We start from the raw sequence: 20,232 nt of genomic DNA, 5'->3' as shown, positions 1-20,232 counted from the left end.
TAGTAGAGTGTTAATTATAGCTTGATGGATTCTGCATGCTGTCAGCAATTACCTTCCAAGTGTGCACTTCTGAACTGACTCCAAATCCACAAAAAGGCTCGGGCAGAGTTAGAAAGATCTTCCTTGTTGGCATGCCTTTGCCATTTAAAAATTTGTTTTCATAAATACTTTTGTAAGCTATTTAATTAGATTTAATGAGGTTCAAGGAAGAAACCTACACCATGCTGTACGCAGACTCGTCTCTAGCAAAGGCATGGACTTGGGCAGGAGGGAGAGCACAACTGAGAACCGAGCACCCTTGCTGAATTATTTTTGGTGCACAGCGAGGAACAGCAGAGAGGCTTCGGGGGTGGGGGCTGCAATGGCAGCTGCGTGGTGTGATGTGAGAGTCCTGTGTAGTAGGTGTGAGTTTAAATCAGAGAGGGTTGAGGTCAGAGGTTGCAAGAATCGTTTTAAAGTATTAAAATTAATTGTTAAAATTAATCCAAAAAAAGCACTGTAAAAAGGCAAAAAGTAGTTTGTTGGGGGTGTTTTTGTTGTTTGCTTTTTAATTTGCATGATGCCTTCCCTAATAGGGCAAGAGAAATCTGCTCCATAAAAATGTCTTCAACTGAGTTTCCCCACACTGAAGAACTAAAAACCTACTTTTTGATTGGCTGTGTTTTCTTAGCAGACAGCTGTAGCTTCTATAACACATCTATCCTTCCTGTCCCAGGTTCCTCCCACAGGGACAGGAGCTCTTGCTTTTAATTTGCAAACAGATTTCAAATAAATTAGGGGATTAAATGTAAGCCATTCTCCTGTTTTGTCCTGCTCTTGAAAGCTGAGGTAAGACCCCAAGCCACTCTCCCACTTCCCCCTCCCCCCCCCCCCCCCGCCCTTCCCAATCGCATAACAGGAGCCTAAACACCAGGTTTTAACTAGTGAAAGCCTGTTGATGCCTCCTGGAAAGTCTGTGCTGTAAAGGATCGTTGTCACGAGGGTCCCGGTGCCAGGCTGAATACTGCAAGGGATGCTGAGTGGTTCTGGCCACACTGCTGAGAGCCTCTGCACCAGTGAGCATCACCTAGGCTTGGCACGCTGAGTGTTTTGTCCCCAGGAAGGTGGGACAGGATGCCTGGAAGTCCTGGTCACCTCAGTGCTGAGCAGGGAGAAGCAGAGGTTGGCTTTTCCATTTATCATTAATCGCTGCAATCTGATACAACTGAAGCTGTCCCAAAGGCCAAACAGTTGCGCAGGTGGAGTAAATAGAGAGCAGTGAACTGCCACACCATTAACAGCTAGCACTGCTCCTCATAGCGCCTGCTTGAGCTTTCAGGTGGGAATGCTGAAATGACAAACCCCTCATTCTGGGGCAAGATCTTAACCTATCGACAAACCCAGCGTCTACACCTCATATCACGTCCTTCCTGAAAGCTGACTTTTCCTCCCTCAGGATTTCCAGAGTTTCCCCCTGTGCATGCAACGTGGGGCATATCCAAACTTCACCAAAGATAGTTGGATGCTCTCTGCTCTGTTCCAGAGTAGCCTCAAAATGAAGACTCTGGATATTAATCGTGATGCTTTGCAATTAATTTTGCCCATGAAGATCTTGCTGCAGGCATCCAATAAGTCGTGCTTCACCCTGATTTGTACTGTGTGCTCCTGTACACCTGGTGTGTGCCCGGCTTTCAAAAATAGAACTGAATTTGGGAAGTGGACCCTACCATTTAGGTTTGATATGCAACGTGCCTCGAGTGATTAATCCACCAGAAGAGGCCCCCACGGTTGTGGGCACATCGGGGTGCGGGGGCTGTGTGCGGCCAGGCCCTGCTTTTGCTCGTCCATGCCCACGGCAGGCGGCTTTCTGACTCACTTTCCCCGTGGTAGAGCGAGGAGCGCGGCCCCTTTAAGAAGCGCCGCGCGGGGTGGGGGGCGGCCGCCCGCGTTCACACCTGGAGTGGGAAAGGGAGGCGGGCCCTGGCGCCCCTGATTGACAAGAAGCCGGCATCAATGGGACGCCGCGGCGCCGCGCCGGGGGGGCCTTCCGGCCAATGGTGAGGCGCGCGGGCACGCCGGAGGACAGCCGCCAGCCAATGGGCGGGCGCGCGGGGGGCGGCGCGGCTACATGTTGCGGTGTCGCCAACGTGGGTCCGCGGCGAGCGGCGCTCGGGCCGGGTGGGGAGCGGTGGGGTCGGGCTGGGCCAGCAGCGGTCGAGCAGCGGGCGGCGGTCGCTGCGGTTCTCAGCCCCGTGGGAGCGCACCGAGGAAGGGGAGCTCCAGAGGCTGCTGGGCCGGAGCTGTGCAGCGTGAAGGAGGAGGCGCTCCCCGCGGCGGAGACGCGGACCTGACCCACCCGGCGGTGCTTGCCTGCCCGCCTGCTGGCGGGTGGATGCCGGTGCCGTGACCACCCCGTGGGGCCGCGCCGCCGGCGGCCGAGGCGATGCTGTGGGCGGCGGAGCGGCGCTGAACGCTTCTGGGGCCCTGCGGCGTTACAGCTGCTTTCCGCGCCGGGGCCGCTCCTGCCGCCTTCTCCCGCCTCGGACCTTCTCCGGTGCCGGATACAAAATGGCGGTGCCGTCACGGGCGGGCGGCGGAGCGGCGGCGGCGCTGCTGCTGCTGGGGCTGCTGGGCTCAGCCGCCGCCGACTGCCCCTCCGGCTGTGCCTGTGGCGAGGAGCTGCTGAGCTGCGGTGGGCTGGCGCTGCCCGCCGTGCCCCAGGACCTGCCCCGCTGGCCGCGGCACGTGTGAGTACCGGGAAAGGATCCCGGGGAGTAAGGGGCTGGGGGTGAAGCAGGGTTTTGGGTAGTCCCGTTCTGCCGGGGGCTGTGCGCCGGGAGCTAGACACACTTGGGGACTTGGAAAATAAAAGACTCACCTTTGAGCAAAACTCCACAAAACTTAGGTTTGTTATTTATTTTAAGTACAGTGATCTGCGCCGCCTTGCAGTCGCTGAGCTGCGCGGTGTGAAATTTCCCCCGCTGTCCGTGGTCTTCTCTGGTCCTTAGCCCAAGCAAGGATGGAGGCGATGGGGAGGCGGCGGGTGCCGTGCCGGGCCCGGGTGAGAGGAGCTTGGGGCTCTGTGCCCGCCCGGTCCTTCTCTGGACCGGCTCTCCTTCGCTTCTATTGGGGTGTCTCGGTGGAAGAAGGGCCGGGAGCGGGTTTGGTTTCTTAAGGATGTGAGCTACTGGAAATAACGGCCGACTTAGGCTCCCGAATCCTTATTAGGACATCCCTCCATCCCCCGCCCGGCTTGGGGCTCCAACCCGGGGCGCGTCCCAGCCCTGCGCTGGGGCCAGCATCGCGCCCCGCACCCAGGTGCCCAAATATGGGCCCCAGCTCTGGGACCACGCTCTCCCTTTTGACGTTTGGAGCTGCTTACTGGGAAGGTGTGAAAGCCGATGGGACAGCGAGCGTGGGCCGCCACAGTGTCGTGGGCTCTTGTGGCACTTTTGGGGTGTTTCAAGAAAAAAAAAACCCACAACAAAACAGGTTTTGCTTTCCAGTCGAAGCTGCGTGGTGGGCTGCGAGTCTCTTGGCACTTCCCTATCAAAGTTACTAACCTGCGGTGTATGGCATGTCCTGGATGGCAGCTGAGCTTGGAGCCCAGCACCTGGTGGCTAGTAGACCCCCTTCTGTCCCTGTGGGAGGAACGTGGGGCAGGAAGGATAGATGTGTTACAGAAGTTGTCTGATACAAAAATACAGCCAATAAAAAACTAGGTTTTTAGTTTTTCAGTGTGGGAAACGCAAAGTTGAAGACCCCCAGAAGGGTGTTTTAAAGTGTCAGGTCCATGCCTAAGTGCAGGACGACATGATTGCAATTTCCCATAAAGTGTAGTGGGTCTGCTTGCGTTGTGTAACTGCTGCTCTGACCTGATAAGAGCTGAAATGCAACATCAGACACGAAGCACAGGAGGTTCGAAAGGGAAAGTGTGCTCGGCTTTGACAGCTCGATTCATTGGCAGTGACAGTGCAAGAGCACTGAGACTGTGCGCGCTCGTAAACTTGTAAAAATAAGTGTCCTCAGCTCTTAGCTAACCTTGGGGAAATACGGATCCAGAACGGGAGAGGGAAAAGTGTCTCGGTGTTTCTGTGGCTGGGTCTTTCTGCTGTTTGAACAGATTTATAGATTATTGAATCTATAAACCTTCGAGTTGTAATAGATACTCCTCCGCTCTGCCAGGAGAGAGAACAGTCACTGAAGTGTCGCTGGAGATGATCCAGCTCCTTATTAAGAAGAATTATTAGAGGTTTGTCAGGTTCCCCTGGTGTAATTCACTTCTGGATGCAGAAATGCCTTGTTTTGCATGAAATTATCAGGCACTATGCAGAGAGGAACGTGTGGCCTCTTCATTAAAACCCTGACTCATCCCCTTCACCTGTTGCTATGTGCTCTGAAGGAACCTTCCTGCAGCCTTGGGCACCTTTTGGGGCAAGTTTTTAGTCTTCTCAGCCTAATTTCACGTCTCCATACACCCGTTAAAATAATGTGTCTTTGTTCTTTCAGAGAAATGCCCTAATAGCCCAGTCTGAACAAATTTATTGTTGTGCTTGTTTTTGGGGCAGTGCTAATACCCAGGAGTGTCTTTTTGTTATGGAACAGATTTCTGAGTGTCTCGAGTTTGGTTTACATATATTGGTGAACTAGTGGCACGCATAAATCTGCTGCCAGGGACCTGTGAACTGTTGATCTTTTAACCTCTTGAACAGTGTAAGTTCTGTAACTTTTTGTAAATCTGAAACTAACCAAAGAATTAGCTGAAGTGGGAATTTGTGATAGCTCTCATACCTGGCAACACAAAATTAAGGGTGTTTTCCTTCTCCATAGCTAATAGGAAAACCAGACATAAGCATACTTCTGGTTTTAAAGTGATACTGTTCCTAATCACTAAACATCGCTGCAGTTCCTTACTTTGGTTTAGGGACACAAAGCTGAAGCATGATTTTTATGATTGGTAGGATCATAAATGCTTGTTTCTGGTGTTGAGAGTTGCTGAGTTGTCTTTTCCCCCCCCTTTCCTTAGTAGTTCATTGTCCTCTATAAAAGCACCCTGTGCTGGAGAAAAGTTACACCTCTGCTGCTACCATGTCACTTCTCCTTTGTGAGGCTTTTTGGTGTTTTAAGCAGAAAGCAAATAACAAATGTAAAGGTTTGCCATGGCCCTGGGCTGATGTAGAAGTGTGCAGCCTGCGGTGCAGGTCCACTGACTATAAACTGAGGTGAGATGAGTGAGCTGTGAATCCCTCATCTCCATTGCTTCTGGGCAGGCTGTGTCTCCCACTGAAGGTGTCACCTTCCCTGGGGTGATAAGCTTGGGCATGTTGGATTACTGACAGGAGATAAATCCTGTTTTCAGTGACTCGTGGTGGCTGTGCTTTGACTTCATTAAAATGCTATTAAAAAATCCCTCCTTAGGAGTTTATCTCTTTTCCCCTAATAAGTGCCACAATCTGAAGCTGTGCCTGGGAGTTGGTTTTCAGTGTGTTGGAGATAAAGCTTTTGTTTGTAGGCTTGGAAATGTGGTTCGGCACACTGGGGAGGATTCTGGAACAGTCTTAATCATGCTGCATATTTTGTCAACATGATTATCAGTACCGAAGAAAAGCATTGGGACCTTTTGAAACTACTTCTCTGTTGGAGAGAGAGAGAGAGCGCCTTGAGTTGTCATTTTTCTCCCCAGCTTTCAGAAGTCATAACTGATAGGCAGAAAGCTGGTGCACTCTAGGCACTCAGTGCAGTGTGGTACAGATTTATTTGTTATTTTTCTTAGAAGCAACAGGCAGCTCAGTACTGCTTGCCAGTTATGTAAGTGCAGGACTTGCTGGCTGAGCAGCGCTTTGGAGGGCATGTTGCAATGCTCTGGCGTGACCTGTGCTGTCCTTGCAGGAGCTGCAGCACCCAACCGCTGTGGGTTTGTCAGCTCTGAAAACTCTCTGCTCCATGGGGGATGCCGGGAGCATCCCACTCTGTGCCACTGTCTCACTTCAAAGCTGCTGGAGATGCTTCATGCATTTCAATGTTTGTCTGAAGTTTGTTTTTACATTAGTATAATACAGGGCATAAACTTTGGGGTGAAGGTGAAGCACGGAATACTTTGTGCCCAGAAAAGCCTGGTGCAGGGCTCTGAGGCATGGCACATTATCTGCATACATTGTTTCCATCTCTCCTCTTAATTTTGAGGAGTGGTCAAGGGGACACTTCTTTTAGGCATCATATATGAGGGACGTTTTTTCCCCTTCCTTATTAGTAATAGAGCAATAGTATTTTGGCTACAGATTTAATGGTGAGAAGGCTTTGGGGCTGTCCAGTTGGATAGCTAATTCATTGCTGCCGTGGTCTGGATGAATGGAGGGTTTTATTTTAAACAGATGTGTTGTATGTGTTTGACCAAAATGACTAAGGGAAGATTTTTGGGGGATAGTGGGTATCTGTGTACAGCCTGTTCTGCCTCTGGGTCAGTGTGTGCCTGGTGTGGTTGGGAACAAGGCAGAATCAATCCTCAAGTGTCCCAGAGAGCTGGACTGAAAGCCCTTCTTGGTTTCCCAGGGAGGCTCTGGAGTTTGGCTGTATGGATAAGTTTCCCTGAGGCACCAGCTGGGTGGATGTTGGCTGCTTGCACGGTGCTGCTGCTCTCTGGAGAGAGCTGGGCAAAGCATCTGGATGCTTTTGATAATTATTTATGTGCCTGTCAATGGTTTTGGGGCCTAGAACTGCATTTGAACTAGGAGTCTGGAGCAAACTTACAGTGTGCTCAAGTGTATGCACGCAAAGATTTTGTTGAAGGGAACTAAATGGAATGTTTGCGTTCAAAATTATCTTCTATCTTAAATTTCTTGCTAAATTGGGGGTTTTATTGTGTCAGATCGTTGCTCTGCTTGCACATCTTGGGGTAGCTTCTTTGCCTGCTTGGTAGAGCAGAGGGGAGCTGTGCAGAAAATTTGCCGTGTGGCTGCCTGCGTGCATGGTGCTCTTGGGCTCCAGGGTAACTTGTAATCCTCTGCAGATGCTGGAAGAGAAGGTAGTGGAGGACTCTCCTGCTGACAGTGCTGGGAGCAGAGTGTGCTGCTGGCAGCTTCTCCCTTGCCTGTCCTACTTTCAGCCCTGCTGAAATAATGGAACTAAGATTAAGTAATCGTCACCCTGGGCTTGAGGTGCCTGGCCCTGTGCAGCTGTGGAGCCCTCACTGTTTGCTGGCTGCCCGGGGGGCTGCTAGGCTTGGAAGGATGGTTTAGAAGAGAGGGATGTGGATTGGTGCAGGTGGCTGGGTCCCCCTCCCTCCTCTTGGCGAAAGAGAGTGGAAATTCCAAGAAATTCTGCAAAGCTAGCAGCTGCCTCCTGGGTGGTGGTCCAAGGAAGGTTTCCTGATGAAGTGGAACAGTGTTGGGAGCTGCTGGTGCTTTTAAAAGAAATCCTGTTCAACTTGCAATACCACATTTGAGTTTAGTGCTACTTGGAACATTGTCTTCAGTAGTCTGGAGGGGAAAGTCTTCAGTCCTGGGGCTGTGGCATGGCCCTGGTGGGTTAACAGCAAAGCCTCTCTTTGCAAGTCGATGCCTCTCTAGGTCTACTACTTATGCATGAATACACTTGCAAATAAAATCACCCTTCCTGTGTGAACATGTGTCAGGATTTGCTGACCACCCTCAGCATGCCATGATACTTACTGGAGAACAGCAGTTGGGAGCAAGCCTTTTGCAACTGCTGTCTGATCTCATCTTAATCGAGCCATAGCTGGGGCAGAAATTATCTCAGAGTAGGATTAGAAGTACTTGTGAGATTCATGATGAATCCTAAATAGGCTAGTATATCCCCACCAAGAAGCCTTTCCAGCTCTTTCAGAAGCCCCAGGTGTCAAGTGAAAGGCCCTAGCACCCCTCAGCCTCTTCTGCATATTCCTGTCTCCTTTTGAGCAACTTCATGGCATTTAATCACTTCGAGGCTTTTCCTCTCTACTGCGACTGCAATTTGAAACGCAGGGGTCCCATACAAAAGGAGCAAGTGCTCAATGGGCTATGTTAATATTCAGTGCCATTTACAATGGGTGCAGTTTGAAAAGGGGAGAATGGATGGTCTGGGAGCTGGGGGAGGAGATGCTGCAGAGGGAAAATTCCCAGGGCAGGGAGAACGAGCATCTCAGTAGGCAGCCGAAAAAATGAACACACCATCAATTGTTCTCTAGAAAAATAAACCATTATGATGTGCTAGATACAGCTTAATATTTTTTTCCTGTGCTTGTGCAAACTGCTCTACAGCTCTCTGGATGTAAGCTTTGGGGGTGGCTGAGCCTTGCAGCGTTTCTGCTTGGAGTTTAAGGGAAGAAAGAGCAAATGTGAGGTTGATTGCCTTTTCCCTTCAATTGCTGGCAGCAAGAGACTAGGTGGTAAACTGATATGTTTGGGAGCTCAGGCACTTCAGCAAAGCACTTCAGGTACTTAAATGCTTCCTTGAACATGAGTGAGATTTCACTTCCCTGCTTGAAGTTAAGCTGGTGCTGGAGTCTTGTCTCTGGTGAGGATTTAGGCAGATGCAGAAGCACTTTGAGATGGGGCTTGATGGTACAGGGAAGTCGTAGAGCCCTGGAAGGATGCTGCTTCTTGTGCAGCTTTAGCAAAGCATGCGGAAAGGGTTCAAGGTGGCTTCGTGTTGAAGTGCTTCCCCAGGGGATGGAGAAACACCTTCCTGACTGTGCATGCACCTGGGCTCCTGAGTGCAGTCCTACTGTCTCTGTGGGACAGCTAGGAATTGCTGAGTGCCCGAGGGCCCTGGCTGTGTCCAGGCAATGCCTGATTTCTGATTCTAGTTGCTTTGATCTCTGGAAGAGGAGTTAAAGTCGTGTCTTGAAGTTTGAGTGGCTGTAAAATGGGATGATGGCTTTCATTCCCCGGTAGCCAGTTCTGATGAGAACTTGGGTATTGTCCCTGACTTGTATATCAGCCGCACCCAGAAACTCTCAATTAGGGCTGCAGGGCTTTTAATTGATCTTGTTGACTGCCCCACCAGACACCTTGGATTGAGTTAGCTCAGCTCATCAGCTTTTAACATAATCATTCTGTGCTCCTAACCTAATTGCCCAGTGTGACTCCCTTGTTTTGCAATGTGGAGCTGGATGGGGTCATGTGGGTAAATGGAGTAGAGATAATTTAGGTTAATGGTGCTGGAAAGAGCCATCTGCAGAAAATCCGGGCTCCAGGTTCATCAGCACTGTAGGACCGGGGGTGGGCAGGAATTAACGCCTTGTTCGGGGCAAGGGGAGTGATTTAACATGGAGTTTGGTGAATAAACGGCCTCTTGGTCTGCTTGTGGTTTCATGTAAGCTGGGGAGGCTGGGCACCCTCCTGAGGGCCTTTGATTATTATTTTTCTTTTAATTAAGTGATATGTGAAGGAAGTAGCAAAACGTGAAGCTGCAGGAAGGAGCAAAGAGTTAATAACCCCCCCTCTCCTGTTTCCTGGTATGTCGATGTCCAGCTATGAAATGATGTGCTACAAGGTGGGTGGGTTTTTTCACTTTCATCTGTGGTGCATAGGGGCCCAAGTCAAGGACGGGGATGGCAACATTGTGCCGGCACACAACATGAAATACCGATTACTGTTATAGCTGAGTCATCCATTAATAGTTAACCAAGTCCGGCACTGCAGCCCAAGTCCCTCAGCCCCAGCCTCTTCCAGCTTCAGAGCAGGACCACAACATATGTAATATGTTATGCTCCCTCATTATACTTTCAGCACGTTGTCTCTCAAGCCACAACCATATAATTTTGGAGAAGTCTAGGAGCAGACCCTACTATTTTGGGGGCACCTCAAGATGGGATGACGTGTCACGTCCCGTTCCAGCAGCCTGGTTTGCTTCTGCGTGGTTATGTTTTCAGACTGAGAAGGAATTGAAGGAGAAGTCTGTAACAAAAACTAGGAAGATAGCTGTGGTTTGTTGATCGTGCTGGATGTGCAGGCAGAATGGTTGGGTACTTACTTGCATTAGTGGCAGTTTTGTAGTTTGCTGCAGTGGCTTTGCATGGATTTCAGCAGGAAAAGTGTCAGAGGCCCTTTACAAGTGAAAAATCTTTGCACAGAGCTGCCGATTCATTAAAATGTATGCTCGAGTGTCATGCACAAATGGCATTTAACAACGCATTAGCTGCCTAAAGCTTTGTTTGGGAGCCCTAGTTTTGTGAGAGAGAATTTGTGTTTTTGTTTTTCCCCTCTTTCTCTAGGAGGAGGTCAGGCAGTCTTGATGTTGCCTGCCCATAATGAGGCATTAACTGTTGCGAATTTTCCTTTGTCTTTTTTTGGACCCCTGGGGCAATCTCATTAATTATGGAAATCTGCAGAGGTGCAGTAGTAAACTTAATGTCTTGTAAACCCCGCTTAGCTATACAGGCTGCATATTGCGAATGTTTCCCTTCTCTTCAAGGCACCTGTCTTCAGACAAATCCTTTCAGATTAGAAAAAGTACCCCTTGAGTTCAGTGGAAATTTGGCTGCAAAGTTTTTGAAACAAGATGCTTTTTTTTCCCCTGGACCACCACCTCCAGCTGGCAGGGTTTTTTTGCTCCCTGTAGAAAGGCTGCAGATGCCTGGAGAGGTGCAAGAAGGAAATGAGAGATGTAAAATGCAAAGTCAGGGCTGTGCTGCTTCCCCACACGTAGGGGCATGGGTCTGTCTTCATCACCAGTGTGTGTCTCTCTGGTTGCCCAAAGGCTGTGCTTTTGGGATGGACATCTACCAAGGTGGGACCCTGTTGTGTTTTGATGTTGTGAATACTCTTCTGCGCTGGAGAATTTACCATCAACAGCAGCTACTAATGAGCCTCTCCAAACACTGCTGGTTCCAAACACATTTTGACTAGCTGTTGTAGACAGAGCTGGCTTATAAGTGCACTTAATGTCTGGCTTAGCCTGCTGTGTGCCAGTATAAACACAGGTTTCCTATGTTATCTATCTTCTAAAAAATGTTTCTACAAAGTGATGGCTGCCCAGTGGGCCAGTGCTTGGCGGGTGCTGTTGGATCACCAGCATTGCTGAATATTGGGCTTAAAGGTGGTGAACTGGATATGCCCAAGGCTTGGTGGAAGATAATCAGATGGAGATGGTGGATTTACTGCCTGTTGTTTTCTGGTTGCATTTACAGATGTGATACTGGAGGCATCCTGGGAGCAAAGGTGCTGCATTGGTGGGATTTGATGTGGGTGATGCCCCTGTAGGAGTGGGGTGGTGGGAGACCTCGTGGACGGAGGAGTCTGGTCTGTGGGTTTTATCATGGGTAATAAAACAGCTGTTGTAGGAAATGATCTGGCTGAAGGCCCTGTGAAAAATCACCCCCTAAATGTGTTCCAGTTGTCCAAACACTGGTGCCTCTCCTTCCTCCACTCTGTGCACAGGGGGGAGGCTGGAGGTAGCTCTCCACTGCCACTGCCTGGACAGCAGCCCCAAGCAGCCTTTGCTTGTTTCTTGATGTCTAGGTCACCTGCCGTCCACCCAGGTTTCAGAGCTGTGTAAAAGCACCAGAAGCCTTCCTTTAGCACAGACCTAAAACATGTTCTCTAGCCGTCTGGACAGCATCGGCTGGTCCATAAGCAGGCAGCCCAAGTTTGGCTCTTTCCCAGCACAAATTGGTTACCTTGAATCAAAGCTGCACAGAGCCATGGGATTTCTTCCTTTCACCTTGGGCTTTGCAGCCCCAAGGGAATGTGGAGTATGGCAGGGATATGTGCATGACCTATGTCAGTAGTGACCACTCTGAGACTTGCCAAGAGTGAGGAGGTATCTCTTCATGACCTGGGAGTCACTGGGATATTCCCCACCCTCTTTTCTCATGCCTAGTTACTTCATCACTCCTACACCTGGGGGTGGCATGGGCAGTGCAGAGATGGCAAGTGCTGCTGACATGGGGCAGTTGGCTGCTGCTTCTCTTTTGTCTGTGGTCTGCCCTTGCTGAGAGCATCCCTTGCTCTTTGTCAGCTTAACTCACTGTAAACCTTTGTTTCCTTCTGAACCAGGTGGCAGAGTCATGTCCACACTCGTATTTCACTTGTTTTGGCAAAAGGAGGTTTCTCCCAGTTTAGGAGATTCAAACCATATGATGTTTTGTTTTGAAAGGTGTCATAATATTTTCTACATTTCTAAGCATATTTTTGTGCTGTTCCTATCAGCGTTGGTCTATAAACAATTCTGTTTCTCTTCTTTTCTCCTTAAGTAAGTTTTCTAAGTCAGTTCTTGGCTTTCTTTAGATTATTTCTGGAGCAGAGTACACATTCTGCATGAAATCAGTAAATAAGATAGTGTGTATTTTCAGGCTTCTCTGATTTGGATGCATTTGTGAGAGTTGTTATCTTTATTTCACATGGTTGTAAACCTCTTGTATATCCTCCTTCTCACTTCCTAATCTTTATTGAGATGGTGACCACCCAAAAGCTGTTGAGATTGATGAAGTTAAGAGGTTTGGAAGACTGTTCATAACAGCAGAAGAATGAACTCTTACTGTTAGATTAGAAAATTGTTGATGGTGAAATGGTGCCAAGGCAGATTCCACTTCTTTCAGTGGGTGAGAACTTTTCTGGTTCAGAAAGTCTGCAGGGCTAAGGCTTTACCTTCTGGTTTCAGACCACTTTGATCTTCAGTGGTGTCACTTGGTTTGCCTGTTGAGCAAGGGGCTGGCTCCTGCAGTTTTTATAAATGCATTTCTAACTCTGGGTCTGAGTCCCACTCCCCAGTGAAGTTGCTTGGCTTTTGACTTACTGGTGAACTTAACCCCTTTCAGGAGCTCCTGTTCAGTTCTTAACTTACCTGACCAGCAGAGACGTGTACTTGTCTTTGAGATAATCTTGGACAGACAGTTGTACAGATCTGACAGCATATATTGGCTTGCACTGTCTGCTTGAAACAGCAGTTGGCTTTGCTTCTCCCTGGTTTAATCTCTGAGGCAGATACTGCTTTTTACCCAGTTTCCTGAAGAAAGGAGGCTGTGTAATAGTCTCACCTCCAGAGCTTTTGATGCTGTTGGCCTACTTTCATTTGAGGAGTTAGGTGTTTCAAATTTATCTGTCTCATAGGCAGCAGCTGGGAAGGGTGGCTGTATCCCCACCAAGGGAAGGGAAGCAGTGTGAAATTATCCCGTATGAGACATAAAAGAATCTCTGTGGGGAAGAGTAGTGCCATTAAACCATCCCAGCAGGGAAGCTGATAACAGAGACCCAGCAGTGAGACAATGCTGCTATGTACTCTGCTTACCTCTGTTAGACTGCTTAAGGAGAGATTCAGAATCTTGTTAGGATGGTGCTGGCATTAGCTATTACCTATGCATAGGAGTTGGAGGGTTTGGTGCAGGGTTGCCCTGGACCTTCTTGTGAGAAGGGGAGGTAGCACTTGAATCCTGACCCCTTTGGGGAGCAGCATGGTTGGTTGCTCCTGTATTGTATAAAGCGGTGCCACCCATGCGATGGGGGAGTCTTTGCCAGAGCAGCCAGCCCTTGTGACTGCTATGGCCACAGCTGGGAATCATTTCTGGTGACTTGCTGCTCCTCTCTTGGAGCACAGTTTCCAGGAAGAGGATGCCTTCATGGCCCGATGGGTGTGGAGCAATAGGCTATGGGTGGGAAGCAGTGGCCGTGGATGTCTACATTTCCCTGCTCACTGGCAGCCCTGTAGCAGGGCAGGACTGACCCCTGTCTCCTCACAAGGTCTGGGCTTTATAGCAAGGGTGGGGAGAAGGCAGAGCTGTGCAGCCAGGCAGCATCTCTGGGTGATGCCAGATAGCGACCCAAGCTGTTTGTGACCGTTTTTTCTCTCATGGCTCCTAGCACTTGTCTCAAGTGCTATCACTTTGTGGTCTGCCTAGCAAGAACCTGATGAGCTGCCCTTTCAGGTGACAGGGGCACTGGGGCTGTGCTGCATCCCTCTCTCTCTCCCAGCCCTTCCTTTTATTCAGACTGCACAGTACTTTTTTCTGTACCCCACCACCTTCCCTGCATGCTGCCCCGCTCAGCCCATCCGTGCGCAGGTGACAGTCCCTGCTGGCAGCCCCGGCGCTGCGCAGGAGCCGGTGCGGTGTGCGGGCTGGCGGCCGGGCTCCGCTCGCTGCTGTTTACTCCGCTCGCTTCGCTCTCCAGCTGCGAGCACTCGAGCCAGCTCCGAGGCGAGGCTTGCAGGCACCCTGTGTGCTGAGTCCTAATGCCAGCGTGGGGCTTGCTGGGGAACAGGCCGTGCGTGATTAAGCTGCAGACTTAAGCCAAAACAACACATACCTATCTTTTTGGGGGGAGGAGGAGGTATGCTTTTGGGACTGTGTGCTAATTAATGTTGCTTTGTTTGTGAGAGGCATGGCTTAAAAGAGGAGGAATCCAGCACAGGCTTAAGGGCCTGCACGTTTGGAAACAAAATGGGGAAGTTCCCCAGTCCAACAATTTCCAATTGCTTCCTCTATGGTTTCCTGAGTGATTCTGACCCTGGTTATAAAACAGTCTGTCTGGCTGTTGCAGGATGCATCATCCCTTCAATCTCTTGCTGGCCCACCATCTCCCCAGGCTGCTGGCTCCCCTTCCCTTCAGGTTCCCTGTGCTGCTTGCAGCTGGTGGTAGGAAAATTTCTGAGCCTTTGGAAGTCAGTTTCCTGACACTGCTGTGTGACAAATAACAGCAACAGCCCTTGTAGGACTGAGATGGGATTGGATGGAAAATGTGCCTTAATGGTTTTAGGGGGGTGGTGGTCTGTCACAGCTGAAATGCCTTTGTATGGTTTTCCTACTTTTTGGGTTTGAAATGCAGAGGCCCTCTTGGTTGGTTTGAGTGGCTTTGAAGCCACCCAGCCATGCCTGGAGGACTGGAGCTGGTTCTCTGGGCACACAGCTGTCTTTCCTGGGAGAGAGTTGCAGATGACCTGTTTAGGTCCAGGTCTACAGAGAGGCAAAGACAGGGGATGAGCCAGGAAAGAGCCCTCCAGTATTGCTTCTCCTGTCAGGCCTTCAGTTGCTGGCTCCTTTGCTGTTCTCTGTGGCTTTCAAGCCAAGAAGAACCAGCCATGTTCCCCCTGGATATCTGGTGGAATTTTGGGAGCACTATATGGCTGATTGACCCTTGCTCAGCCTTCTGCAGTAGATGCTTTCCACCCTTGGTCTGCATTTGTATGGCCCAGTGCTGTGACACAGGTCCTGAAGCCTGGCCATCACAAGTCAAACATCTCCCCAGCCCTCATCTGGTGTCTGTTGGGACTCACTGGGGAGCAGGGCAGAAATAAGTGGCAAGCTGTTACAGCAGCGGCATTGTTACAGCAGGAGCTGGGCCTTGTTTTGGTGGCCACCAGCAGACTTGGCTTGGGATATGACTCCTTGGCCTGAAGACAGACCTGTAATTAAAGCATTGAAGAGCTGTCTCACCTAATGTAAGCCTATAAATACTGGGATTTATAAGCAAGCTAGAGGTCTAGTTTTCTCAGTTTCATGGAATGCAATGGATGCTTCCAGAGAGCAGCTCAAGCATTGTCCCAGGAGCCATGCACGCAGGGGGATGCTTGCCCTTTGCTTGTGGATAAGGAGGCATTGGGAAGTGGGTGTGTCCTGTCTGAGGAGAAGAGACTTTGTGCCCAGAGCTTTTTCACAACATGATGATTTCCATAAAAGCAAGACAACTTGATCTGAAGTTGTTTTGTTTGTTCATTCCAAACACCAGCCCTGCTTTAAGGGGAGCACAGAGGCCATTGGCTTTGCTAGGCACGCAGACTGTCCTGGCACAGCCATGTTCCTGTGCTGGAAGAGCATGTTCGAGGTGGTATTTGAAATGCAGCAGCAAACTCCCACTTCCTTCAGAATTTTGACTCTTGCATTTTTTATCTTGGGCAGATTTTAAAAGTGTTCTGCAGCTTTCAGGGGAACATTTTGATTTCCCTTTGCCCACATGTCAGCATTCCTGAACAAAGCAGCCTCAAGATTTGTGGAGCAGATTCTTGTAATTTTGCAAATGTTTTGAGCCAGAAGATGTTTTCCAGAATCTGCCTGACCTTACAAAAAGAGTAGGTAGGACTTGGGTGTGACTTGGGGAAAATGAATGAGGCGTTTTTATCCCTCTTAAAATGAACATCATTCCAGTCAAACCCACTATCCTCTGTTCTGGGAGCTGTTGTGCTCTGCCACCTTGTTGCTGGTAAATCACAGCTGTGCTTAGTTGAACAAACCAGATAAAGAAGATGCATTTTAAAATGAAGGTTTGTTGCCCTGCTCATGCACTGACTTCCCTGGCGATCCTACCAATGTCACTTAAGGCCAGACCTGAAAAGGAGGTTAGATTCCTAGAGACAGACATAGTTGAAAGGGAATCAGAGGTGTATGGCAGCTCTGTGGGCTACCTGCAGGCACTGCAAACTAGCTGAAGCCTCCTTTGGATATTCTCCTGAGTGTGTCCAGAGGTGGTTGAGTTTTGTGGTCACCAGCACCCCATAGATGGCATGGTGCAGCACCTGTTTGTTGCTCTTCCAATCTATCATGAATGCTCCAAATATTCATCCACGATGAGTGTTAGTGGAAGAGCTCAGTGGGAGCTGCTGCTGTTGCTCAGAAATGAGCCTGTTCTGTGGGGCTGGGTGGCCAGCAATGACATTTTAAACAGGGAACGTGTTCCCCTTGCCTGTTCTGATTTAACTGTACGTCGTTGGGCTCTAAGCATTAGATGCTTCTTCCCACAAGCATTTTATTGCAGGCATGAGTGACAGGGAAGGGGATGCAAAGCATCATGCTACCTGAGGCAGCTGTGGGGAGATGTTGGGAAGCAGGAAGGAGAAGAGAAGGCTCTGAGGTGACCTAATTGTGGCCTTTCAGTATCTGAAGGGGGCCTACAGGAAGGCTGGGAAGGGACTTCTCAGGATCTCAGGTAGTGATAGGACTAGGGGGAATGGAAGGAAGCTGGAGGTGGGGAGATTCAGGCTGAACATGAGGAGGGAGTTCTTCACCATGAGAGTGGTGAAGCCCTGGAATGGGTTGTCCCGGGAGGTGGTTGGGGTGCTGTCCCTGGAGGTGTTTAAGACCAGGCTGGATGAGGCTCTGGCCAGCCTGATCTAGCGTGAGGTGTCCCTGCCCATGGCAGGGGGGTTGGAACTAGATGATCCTTGTGGTCCCTTCCAACCCTGACTGATACTATGATAGGAAGGCTCCTGTGTCTGGCACTACTGACCCATATATCTCAACCTTCTTTCTGAAGGTGAAAGCAGCAACCCTAGTGCAGATCCATTGCTATGTTGATGTAAGTCTGGGGGTTGTTTGGGTTTTGCTGGCACATTTCTGGTGTGCTGAGGAATTGTGGTATTGACATTTTCTCTTGAGAGAGGAGGTTTGACTTGGACTGAAATTGCTGATTGATTCCCTTTTTTGCCCTCCCCCTTCCCGTTGAAGTCAAGAACCACTTCAAAGGCTCAGATGTGTTGGTGCCAGACGCCATGCAGTTATTGTTAGAGGAATCTCAATTATAATTGAAAACAAACCTTTGCTCAGCCAGGCATATCTGGCTGTGGGCTTCAACTCCTGACAGGGATGGGTGCTCAGCCTTTGCTGCTGGGTTTGGTGTCTGTGCACTTGTCACGGCAGATGAATTGTCCCTGAATTCTCTTACATCTGGGAAGTGTTTGTGAAACCCAGAAAGTGCGTATTTGAAGGAGGCTTTTTTCCTACCTAGGAACCCACACTGACGCTCAAACGTTACCAGCATATTTGTGGAATTCCTTCAGTAATAAAACACATCGGATTGGTCTTGGCAGGCTGATTCCAGCGGTGGTGCTCTGAGTCCAGGTTCCTCTCCTTGGCAAGCAGAGTTTTCCTGCTTCCTTTTAAGACTTGTTTTTACTATAGGGATACAGAGTACTTAGCATAATATCAAAATCATTTGTAAACATGTGGATAAGAGAGATGGCAGCTTTCATTAAGTTTTGTTTGGTGTGAGAGCAAGAGCTTGGTGTAGGAGGCCTGTAATCTATCTTGGTTAGTTCTCATGGTGAAGCCAGTGAGGTGGAAGGCATCTGAAGGAGCCCAGCAGACTTCAGCAGCCCTCACTCAGCTGAAGTTCAGTATGAGCTGTTTGCAAACGTGAGGTGTGAGAACATGGCACGTGGTTGCAACATATGTAGTGTATTTTAGGTTCCTGTTTCTTGTAGCTGTTTTCCAATATATAATTTAGAAGAGTGCACCAGGTCTGTCTGGGATCAGAATTTGAATTGCTCCTTCAGGATGTTGCCCTGGGGCTCAAGTGCTACTCCACACTCTGTTATTATGCACATTCTGGTGGCTGGGTGGACATCACTTTGTCTGTTCTGGCTGAAGGTATATGGATTGACCTCTCCTGAGTGCTGGGGAGATAGTCTGAAGAATGCACATGAGGGTGCAGGGAGCTGGCTTCCTTGTGGAGGCTGCTCCTATAGCCTAACTTGGAGAAGTGGGTTCCTCTGAAATTGAATTGGTCCTTCTGCTGCATGAGGGTTGCTGAATGTGGTGTTTCTTTTCCTTTTAATTTGCCTCCCATACCAAAAGTCACCAGCCTCATGGCATATGGCTGCCTGTCTGTTGTTTATTATCTTTGTTACACTGTGGTTAGTGCTCACACATGCTATTTCTTTGGTTTCAGTAGAGGCTGAGCGGGTTGTCCGCTGCTGGATCCAAAAAATGTAAACTATTTATAAATGAGAAATAGTCTGCAGTTCTGAAGTGCTGTGTTGTCCCCCTCCTCCCTCCAGCATGTGCACACTTGGCTGATCTCTTGTAATCCCACTGATGTAAATCCAGACCTCTAACAATTTGTGGGGCTGGGAGCTGCCTGGAGAAATTTTGATGTGACCTTGTGTTCATGGGGGGAAAACACAAAGTAATAGTGATAAAAAGAAATGGAACAATGTTACTTGGCTGTGCTGCATTCAGCGTGGATTTGGGCCCAATTTCTGATAAACCTTCTTTTGGAGTTCAGAAATTCTTGATTTTTTTTTTTTTATTTTTCCAGTTGGGCTCATCTCCATCATAAGCAACTCTTGAAAAATTGGGACAGAATCTTAATAATGTGGCTTAAAATGACCTGAAACAACCTGAGTGCTTTTTTTAGTACTCCTTACAATTAAGCTGTGTTTGTTCTGTCCTTTGAGCATGTGCTGAATTTTATATTGAAGTAACAGCCTATGTTTAGTCTCCCAGGGAAGAAAAATAAGACTGGATTTAATAATATACTAAGGGAGGCTGGGATAAGTTTTCTGTGCCTGCTTGGAAAGCAGGGCAGAAGATGATGCTGGGTGGGCTAGGAGTGGACAGGCTGGACCAGAGGCTGGAACAGTGAAGCCCAAAGGCAGGAGAAGGGGAGGCTGTGAAGTAAAAAAGTTTAACTGAGGAGCTTGCAAGCCAACATCTGATGGCTTGTTTTTGTAGAGAGCAAGTGACTTAAAGCAGAGTTAATTTCCTGGTTGGGATGAGTATTCCATACAGGCCTAGGAGTGATGGAGGCAGTAAGAGTGAGGGATGTTGAGGAGCAGAGCTGTTCAGAAAGCCCTTCTGAAAGAGCAGAAATTATTTTGATCTCTGGTGACATGGTTTTCCATGCAACTGTGGTGAGAGTAAATGAGGCAGGGCTGTCCTGCTTCCTGCTCAAATCGGGAAGATGAGAGCATAGCTGAAAAAACAGGTGGGATTTTTTGGAGGCTGTTCACAGCATCCCAGCAAGCCAGCATTCAGATGAAAATGGTGGAAACTTTCTCATCGCCAGGCAGCCTTTGCCATGGAGCTGTGATTTATTCAGTCTGTAAATTGAGCAAACAGTTTGTAGGGTAACTGATGCATATAAAGGAGTAAAACGTAACCAGAGTACGTTCAGTGGAGTTGCCAAGTTCTCTCTGGACATTACTTGCATTGATGGTGATAATGCCTTGTTCTCTAAAACCCAATTAGTAGGAAGAGAGGGTTTGGGGTGTTTTAGTTTTGAGTATTCAGGAGAACCTAAACACATTTGCACTTCTGTCCCTCATAAGACGGCACTTGCTGGAAAAGTCTGTTACAACCTAGCTGGGACTATGGAATGGAGCTTTAAATGTACTGATTGCCTATTAATGAATAGCCAAGCAGCCAGGACAGTGCCAAAAAGCAGTGAGTGAGAAAGCCAACAATATCAGTGTGAACTTTGCACTCTGGAAAGTGTGAAGTGATGTTGGTGAAAGGAGTTTATTGCACAAGTGGAACACTGCAGTCCTCTTTGCCCAAATTTCTGTGCTAGTAAACCGAGGAAGAATAACTGGTTGGTAGAGCTTGGT

General features: G+C 48.9%; 1 protein-coding gene across 1 annotated transcript in view; it reads left to right on the top strand.

Annotated features, from left to right (window-relative positions):
* Positions 1–2,075: 2,075 nt before the first annotated feature.
* Positions 2,076–20,232, top strand: part of LRIG1 (leucine rich repeats and immunoglobulin like domains 1) — a 101,294-nt gene continuing 83,137 nt past the window's right edge. Inside the window, 3 exon segments of the mRNA XM_068154312.1 lie at positions 2,076–2,208; positions 2,211–2,350; positions 2,353–2,726. Of these exon segments, the coding sequence (XP_068010413.1) occupies positions 2,076–2,208; positions 2,211–2,350; positions 2,353–2,726 (647 nt within the window).

This window comes from Melanerpes formicivorus, unplaced genomic scaffold (genome assembly GCF_026170545.1).
Source record: "Melanerpes formicivorus ecotype bairdi unplaced genomic scaffold, bMelFor1.0.p_v2 SCAF_28, whole genome shotgun sequence".
Classification (NCBI taxonomy): Eukaryota; Metazoa; Chordata; class Aves; order Piciformes; family Picidae; genus Melanerpes; species Melanerpes formicivorus.
The sequence above is the reverse complement of the archived record's forward strand: the minus strand, read 5'-3'. Positions and strand labels throughout refer to the sequence as shown.